Raw genomic sequence first — 8,687 nt, forward strand, 5'->3', positions numbered from 1 at the left:
CAGGGAGGCATGCCCCAGCACCTGGCCTGAACCACTACAGGTGTGTAGCTGCATTTCTGGAATCAAAAGTGAATGTCTGTTCACTTCCTTCTTGGTTCAAGTTATGCAATTTAGACTAACTTGAGAAGATTGAATTGCTTCGGCCTTGGGCTTTTTCACTGTCTGTACTTGGCCTCACTGTCTGTACTTGGGGTGCTCAGGTTTGGCCTGCAGGACTCCTTACTGGTCCAAAAATTTGGTGAAGGGGAGCTGTGACAGTGTTAATTGCTGCTCCCCAATTGACAAATTTCTGGACTGATGGGAAACCCCACAGGCTGTGGCCTTGCATACTAGATCAGGCAGAGCAGAGGCAGCATGAGCCCTGATCTGGGCATATGGGATAGGGCAGTGCAGGCCTGAGCAGAACTTCCAGTTTGCAGGACCAGAAGGTTGAGCACCACTGGTGTATAAGGAACTAGGTTTCAACCAGCCAAATGTGAAAGACACTCTTGGTCTTTAATAGACTATAAGTAGATTGTAATTTTGTTTTTTTTTTTATCCCACGTGCCCTGAATCTGAAAAAGCTCCCGCAGGCAATGGCGGGGGGGGGGGGAGCCAGGAGTTGCAGCTGCTCTGCCTGGCTCTGTAGGGCCCCCCAAAGAGCGGGGCCCGGGGCAGTCACCCTGATTTCCACCACCCCCCCCCCCCCCCCCCCTCGCCCCAGGGATGGCCCTGGCTGATGGGCAGGATGAGGAGAGAAGTCTTTCTAGTAGGATTGTATTTTCTGATCAGCAACAGCAAAGGTTAGGGAATATATCAAAGAGTACTTGCATGGATAGTTGCAAGCATGGAGTTGCTTGGAGTGCTTGCATGACTTGCTGAGGCGATTGCTTATCAGTTTCTAAATCATATCAAGGTCAGAAGTGGTAAGAAGAGGTTGGAGAGAAGATGTTCACTTTTTCAGTAGACGCCATTTACAAACTAGAGATGCTATGCAGTTCATGGTACAGCTATTAGCATTATATTAAGTCTGTCTCTGTCTCTCTGTCTGTCTGTCTGTCTGTCTCTCTCTCTCAACACTGGTTCAAACCTTGATCCGTACTTGATCTGGTTCAAACCTTTATCTCAGGCAGAAGTGACTAAGAAGTTTACAGGGAATTTACTAAGTTTTCACTAACCAGGAGAGGACTGAATCCAGTTCTCATATTTTGGTTCAGACTTACTCCACTGCTTTTTAGAATTGTAATAAATGCTGTTTAATTTTTTGTTGAGATATCAATTAAGGATGTTATCAGCTCTTTAAATTACCAGACCAAGAAATTCAAAATTAAGTTAGACCCTTAATATTAACCCTTAAAAAAATCTGATTCATGCACCTTGCTTTATTTTTGTTTAAACATTGCATAAAATTACTTGTACATCATTTCCCTTGACTAATTTCAGAATCATATGTTGTTTAAATCATTTGTGTGATCTTGGCTAGTGCTTCAGAAATTCTTGGCCTTTAAGCAACAAATGAAAGTTTATTTTCACTGTGTTCAGTGGTAGATTTAATCTCCTGAATGCCATACAGTGTGACATTTGATCTTTTGAGCCATGTAAATAGTACATAAGTAGTCAAATGACCAGTAAGGTTCTTTAATAAAATTATTTTGTACACATTTTCAAACGAAGCTTGGCTTTCCATATGTAGTAGGTGTATGTGTATATAACATAAAATATGTTTCTGATTTTATAAACAATAAAACCTAGGTTGAACAGAAGCCTGGCTTATAATTAAAAAACCCTGATTTATAATTTAAAAAACATGTGTTTTAGTGTAAGAAAACCTAAGGAAAATTGTAACTCTAAAACAATTGTCTCGTTTAGAAAACACTTCAAGATTTGTACATGTTAAATCCATAATTCTATTAAAAGGATTGAATTTGGTAATAGGAAGCTTTTATTTATTTATTTTTTTAACTGTTAACAGAGTTAAAGAATTTGCATTTCCTAAGAAGATGTATGAATCCTACCTACCAAAGTAACAGGAAAGATTAAGAAAGTGTTATTTCTGCCTTGCTAAAGCACTCGGATAAGATGGATGCGTTTTACATCAGTGGTCTAAAATCATCCACCAAATTTTTTTACACTTTGGGAGATAAAGCACGTGTTCTGTCTTATATAAGACTGACTATAGTTTTTGAAGAGGTTTGCTTAAATAAAATGTTTTACTTAAAAATCTACATTTATAGATCAGCTGTTTAGAAACCTGAAACAAGTTTTAAAATAAAACTTGATGGAATTTAATAATCAAATTGAAGTTGTCAGTGAATCTAGTAGCCAGTGACATAAAAGCTACTGATATGATATATATGATCTTTATCACTTTCAGTTGTAGAGTGTGTAGTAAAAGGCACTAGTTTGGCTGATTTCACTAGCTGGCAAAATGTTAGTCAGCTTTTAAACAGTGCTTTAATGGTTTCCATGTTGCAAATACTTTTTGCAAAATGTAGGTGATCTGTATAGATCCTTACATGATTTAACTTTAGAAGATTAGTTTTCATTGTTAGCTTAGCTAAGTTTCCTTTAGAAGTCACTGTAGACTCTTGATTAATGGACTGTTTCATTCTGTTTCATGTTTAATAAGAGGAGTGGCATTTTTCTAAGGTTGAAGGAAATTCTTTTCTATGCATTGATTTATGATTTTGTTAAACCAAAGTGCTATTTCTGCCTTATTAAAGCGCTTGGATAAGATGAATGTGTTTTACATCAGTGGTCAGTAAAATCATCTACCAAAATCTTTTACACTTTGGGAGATAAAGAAAATGTTCTGTGTTATACAATACTGACTAATTTTATAGTTTTTGTAGAGGTTTGTTTAAATAAACCATTTTACTTGGAAATCTACATTTAGAGATTGGCAGTTAAATCAGATTTCGTTAAAAGTTAAATTACCGGTAAGTTTTAAAAAGTTTCACATAAATAAAATAAAAATACAGCTACACTCATTTCATTTCAGCTTTCTAGTAGCTTAGTTCAGGTCAGCAACTTTATGCATTTCCAGCTGAATCTGGCCCATGGAGCCATTTTATGCAGCCCACAGTGGTTTCTGAGGCATTTCAGCAGCAGGATTCCTGACTCAAACATAGTATGTGTTACTCTAAGTAAAAGAGTGATTCCTGTCACAGATAAAATGTGGGCACTACTTGCAGAAGCTACTGCTCAGGACACCACATTGCAAAAAGTGATAACAGCTATTTGTGCTGGTTGGCTTGGAAAACATATACATAACCACTACTCTCAGCTTAAGGAAGAGCTGTCAATACCAGGTGGCATTTTGTTCAAAGACTCACGACTTACTGTTCCAGCAGTGCTAAAGAAAGACGTTAAACAGAATACATGAGGGGCATCTAGGCATTTCAGAATGCAAAAGAAGAGCAAGGGGTGCTCTACATTGGCCCAACATAAATAATGACAGCGAAGATACTGTAAAAGGCTTGTACAACGTGCCTAGATCAGTGCAAAGAAAAGAGCCCATGATGGTCATGGAGCTCTGTGGTATCAAGTGGGCATCAACTTATGCATGCAGGAAAAAATTATGTATCGGTGCTTGATTATTAGTCTCACTGTTCTGAAATTTCATGGCTCAAAAGTAAAGCAGCAAACTGTCTCATAACTCGTATCAAATCGATTTTTGTTAGACATGGGATTCCACAAACTGCGAGAACAGACAACAGACCTCAGTTCAACTATCTTGAATTTAAAGAGTTTGCAAACAAATATGGATTCCATCATATCACTTCAAGTCCTAAATACCCATAATCCAATGGCCTGGTGGAAGGTGGAGTACAAATAGTACTCGACTACAAATAATGAAGAAATTGAAAAAAAAGCCATAGATTCACACATGGATGTTTACCCGTTACTCTTAAATTACAGGGCAACACCCATGAAACATGGATTGTCCTCAGCACAGGAAACTCAAAACCAGGCTGCCAAACCTTGTGGATGATGCTCATCAGAATGAAAAGCAAGACATGAAAAAATTTAAAAAATCAACAAACTCAAACAAAAATGGTACTATGACAGGGGTTCCAGGGAGTTACTATAACTGCACAACAAAGATATGGTGCTTATTTCAGATGAATGAACATGGAAACAAAAAGCACTACTTTCCCATCAAGTAGTTTCCAGATCCTATAAAGTTGTCATACCGGAAGGACAGGTGTTAAGAAGCAGCAGATGACACTTTCAGCTTGTAAAAGGGAAAAAAAGAAGCAGCATCACAAGACTCACCAAAGGAAACCGCTAACAACAAAGCAACAAGAAATGACAGAGGAGATTGAAAATGACACAGAAGTAGAGACATCTGAACAAGGAAACCAAACAAGAACCGAACCAGTAGGGAATGAGAATGCAGAGAAGTTGAGAAGATCACTTAGAGCTGAAAAGCCAACACAAAGACTAGTAGAGGCCTGTTAAAATGTGCTTTAACTGTGGGTTGAACTAACTTCCAGTATTAGTATTACAAGGGATATGTTGCACGTAAAGGGAGAAGATGTGTGGATACCTTTAAGAGTGTTATGTATAAGTTGTTACATTTGCCTTGGGATTTGAGGAGGCAACCAAAGGGAACAGCACAACAGTAGGCTGGGCTCTGCTCTCTGAATAAACAAGCTTTGTTGTTCTATAAGCTTAACTCCTTGGTCTTTTATGAACTACACAGATAATATATTTCAGAGGATTATGATTCAAAAGGTCTGGTGGGGTTAGAACGCTAGAAAAGGCAGGACATTGGGGCAGTGGAGTCACTGAATCTGACTTTGTTTCATTTGCACTATGGATGTTCTTTGCTCTCCAATTAGCCAATTTCTTTTCCCTCCTCTTTTTATTCCCAGTCATTCCATTGTGCAGAGTCCTAATTGGGCCAATATAAATATTGGTAGTAGAGCATTAGCTTTAACTTTGAACATACTGGGTGAAGTCATGGGCTCATTAAGTTAATGGATGCTTTTCCATAGATTTGTTTGGGTTTTAAGACTTCATTCTATTCTGTTTTGAGTCATAAGTGGTCTATTAGCTAAATGTAACTCGAAACCTAAGCCTTAGTAACAATAAGGTTTCCTTAGATAGCTTTGACAGTGCAAAAGGTCATTATATTGGAAGTAAATTACACTTGTGCCCATTTTAAAGCCCCTTTATACTGCCAATGGTAAAAGAGTGTTCCTTTACACTTAAAGTATATAAAAATTCAGGCCCATGTGTTTACTTAAAAAATAAATGGCCGATTAACATTGCTTTGTTTCGATTTCATATAGGTCGAGATTTGATATGCATACAGTCCATGGATGGAATGCTTATGTTGTTTGAACAAGAAAGTTATGCTTTTGGACGATTTCTTCCTGGCTTTCTTCTGCCTGGTCCATTAACTTACAGCTCTCGAACGGATTCTTTCATTACAGTATCTTCCTCTCGACAGGTTGAGAGCTACAAGTATGTATACATGTTAATCATTGTGTGGGGCTTTTTTGTGGCTGCTATCATAGAATGTATAAATTGACCAAATGGAAATGGGTTTGTTCTGTGGAAGTATAAATATCACACTTACATTTTATTTGCTTTTATTACTGTTGTACCACATTTCTCCATGCAAGAGGGAAAAAAAACCATAACAAGATTTAAGTTGCCAGCTGAGTGATTTTATTGCAGCTTTGGGCACTTGTGTATTAATCTGAAGAGGTATAAATTTGCCTTATAGTAATTATCAGGAGATTGAGACAAAAGTCTAGAGATAAGTAGTCAGGGGACCTGGCTAAAAACATAGTATGGAGAAGCAATATCAGAAGCCTTAGTAATGTTCTCAGGGAGAAGATTGGACAGCCAGGTGTGTGTGTGTGTGTGTGTACACTTTCTCTCGGAACATTGTCCAGTCTTCTGCCTGAGAACGTGTGTGTGTGTGTATACATATAGGGTATTTGAGTTTATATACTAATGTAAGAAGCATTGCGAATAAACAAGAATAACTGGAGGTCCTACTCATTGACAAGCCCTTGATTTAAAGATGGAGGAAAGCTCATTGATGGGTCTTGAGGGGACTTCAGAGTTCCATCTTTGAGCCAGAGATCCATCTGCAGAAGTTGCAGTTCTTTCTTCAAGGCAGAGTAGGCTATATGCTGTGGTTTCTGTCTTCTCTCTTCCTCTGTTCTCTCCTCTCTGCTTTGAGGGCAAGATACTTTACCTCAAAGTGGGCTGCCACTTGGCTGAGGTTGTGGCACCATTGGAGTTGGTTAGCAGCCAGCTCCTCCCAGCTCTTGATGTCAGCATCCATATTCTTGAGGTATGCCTTCAACATGTCCTCGTAGCATTTCCTCTGGCTGCCATAAAATGTTAAGCCACCGTGAAGCTGGGAGTACAGCACTTGTTTTGGGAGTGAAGAATTGGGCATCTGCACATGATGTTCTGTCCAGCACAGTTGGTGGATGATGGGGCCAGGCCGCAGGATCAGGGTCCTTCCCAGCTGGCTGCAGCTTGGGGCTGCTGGAGCTGTGCACCCAGATTACTCCTGGCTCCCCACACCCAGACTGGGCCGGGCTATCATGGAGCCACTATGGTGGGCACGCCTCTCCCCCTCTGGCTTGGGTTGTGGCTGTGGGAGCTGCAGCCAGCTGAGAAGGGCCTTGTCCCTGAAGCCCGGCCCTGCTATCTACCTGTCTTGTCTGGGGCTGCGGGGCTGAGCTGGGCCAGCCTTCAGATGCTGCTGAGGGTGGGAACGGAGGGGCTGAGCTGGGCTGGGCCATGGGGGCAGGGCCTTTCCCAGCCAGTTAGGGCTATGGGAGCTGTGTACCTGGATTGCTCCTGGCTCTCTGCTGTAACAAGTGGGCATCCTGGGGCCAGTCAAATCGTTGGCCAGCCCACTTGTCTCTGGGCTAACTGCCTGCCTCCCACGTTTGCCACACCTTCGATGATAGTAATTAGATGTTAACCAAGTGGAAGGCTGCCCATTTACTTGCCAAGGGCCTATGTACATGACTCTGACCTTCCCTATACTGTGTCCCATGCCTCGCAGGTGGCATCCATATCTCCCCAGTGCCTCACACTGGGATCCGCACTCCTGTGCCCTCACACTGGGACCCTCACTCCAGTGCCACATGCCGGGACTCTCACTCTTGTGCCCTCACACTGGAACTCGCAATCCCCATGACCTCACGTTGGGACTTGTGATCCTTGTGCCCTCACACTGGGACTTAAAACCATGTACTCAGGGCTCCCAGCTGTGACCTTTTCCCTAGGCTCTGTGCCTGGCTTGGCACCCTCTTGGTTCCCTCATGCCCCACACTGGGCCTCAAGCCCCATATTCCTCACTCTGGGCTTCTCAATATCCCCAAGCTCATCCCGTGCCTGACACTGGGCTTTAATTCCCTTATCCCTTTGCTCCAGGAGCTTCACACACAGCTCCCCAGTAGGTTTAGGGCCCCACCTCCCTGGAGCCTCACACTGCAACTCAGGACTCTCAGTGAGCCTGGAAACTTCTTCGGATCCCTTCATGAACTGGGCCCTGCCTCAGGACTCACTGTGAGCCTGGACTCTTGCTTTGTTCTTTAGGGTGTGTCTCCCCTAGCTTTTCCACTCCACTGGGTCATCCACAAGGCAGTGGGGGCTGAGGCTTTCTGGCACCCCATACTTGCCCTTCACTGGGGAGGCCCAGGTGTGGCATTTCCTGGAGACTGCCCTGCCACTGGCAGTTCCACTAAACCATCCAGCCCAAGCAGGGTGCAGTTTTAGGTCATGTCCCAGGACCAGGAGCCTCCACCTTCCCCATAGCTCCTACCCTAAACCTCCAGGATGGTTTGAGCAGCAGCTCCAGCCGGGTGTTCTTCTCCCAGCTGCTAGCAGCAGACTGCTGGCCACAGTGCTCAGGGCTTTTCTCTTATAAAGAACAGCTGGGCCCTGTTCCCAATCAAGTAATTGTGCCTGATTCAGAGTGCAGCCACCTGCAAGCTGCTTGGCTGTCTGCTCATGCCCCTGTGAGTAACAGAGTACACCCTGTGCTCTGTTACACCCGCACCTATGCCAGGCTGGACTGTTATGGAACTGCTGCGGGGTGTGCAGGGCTCTTTCTCCCCCCCCCCCCCCCACGGGGTTTTGGGGGGGGGGGGGAGCCTCTGTGCGATGCTGCCTTGGGGTTCAGGGCTAGAGGGACACAGTGTTGGGCCCTGCTTTGGAGCGGGGAGAAAACCATCCATAGGAAGCCCTTGGTGGCCTTTTTCCCCAGCAGTACAGAGCCCCCCAGTGGGTGTTCTCAGTTGTGGGCGCTGTGAGCAAATCTTCTGCTCTTTAGATTGTGCTTGTACAGGAGGGTCTGGCCAGGGCTCAGGCAGGGGCTGGATTAGACACTAGAGGACCTCTGGAGGTCCCTGCCAGCTCCTCTTCTCTGTGATTTCCCCCTCCTTTTTCCCCTTCGCTTCAGGCCTGGGGCTGGGGTCTGGCCATGCTAAAGCAGTGAGTGGAGGGGAAAGCCAGGCAGACCCCAGACGGGGTCCCATGCCAGTGGGAGATGGAGGGGAGGGGGGATTAAATCCCCCTTCCCCTCAAGCTGCTGTTGTCTGGTCACACCCCTTGCTCCTGCTACTCAAACAGCGAGGAGGATACTGTGGGGCACGGTTTCCCACCCCCAGCCCCTTCTCAGCCAGCCGGGGCAGTGATAGTGCTCTGGCTAGGAAGGGGGG

The 8,687-nt window shown here is 43.9% G+C and overlaps 1 protein-coding gene across 8 annotated transcripts in view; it reads left to right on the top strand.

Moving 5' to 3' along the window:
- BBS9 (Bardet-Biedl syndrome 9) overlaps positions 1 to 8,687 on the top strand; it is a 473,863-nt gene that overhangs the window by 44,230 nt on the left and 420,946 nt on the right. For all 8 annotated transcript variants that reach the window (XR_003093361.1, XR_003093362.1, XM_025200564.1 and 5 more), the window contains one exon: positions 5,280 to 5,454. Coding sequence is in view for 6 of the 8 variants with exons in the window: in XM_025200564.1 (XP_025056349.1) it covers positions 5,280 to 5,454 (175 nt within the window). In the remaining 2 variants the exon portion in view is untranslated. The remainder of the gene's footprint in view (positions 1 to 5,279; positions 5,455 to 8,687) is intronic.

This window comes from Alligator sinensis, unplaced genomic scaffold, assembly GCF_000455745.1.
Source record: "Alligator sinensis unplaced genomic scaffold, ASM45574v1 scaffold86_1, whole genome shotgun sequence".
Lineage (NCBI taxonomy): Eukaryota > Metazoa > Chordata > Crocodylia > Alligatoridae > Alligator > Alligator sinensis.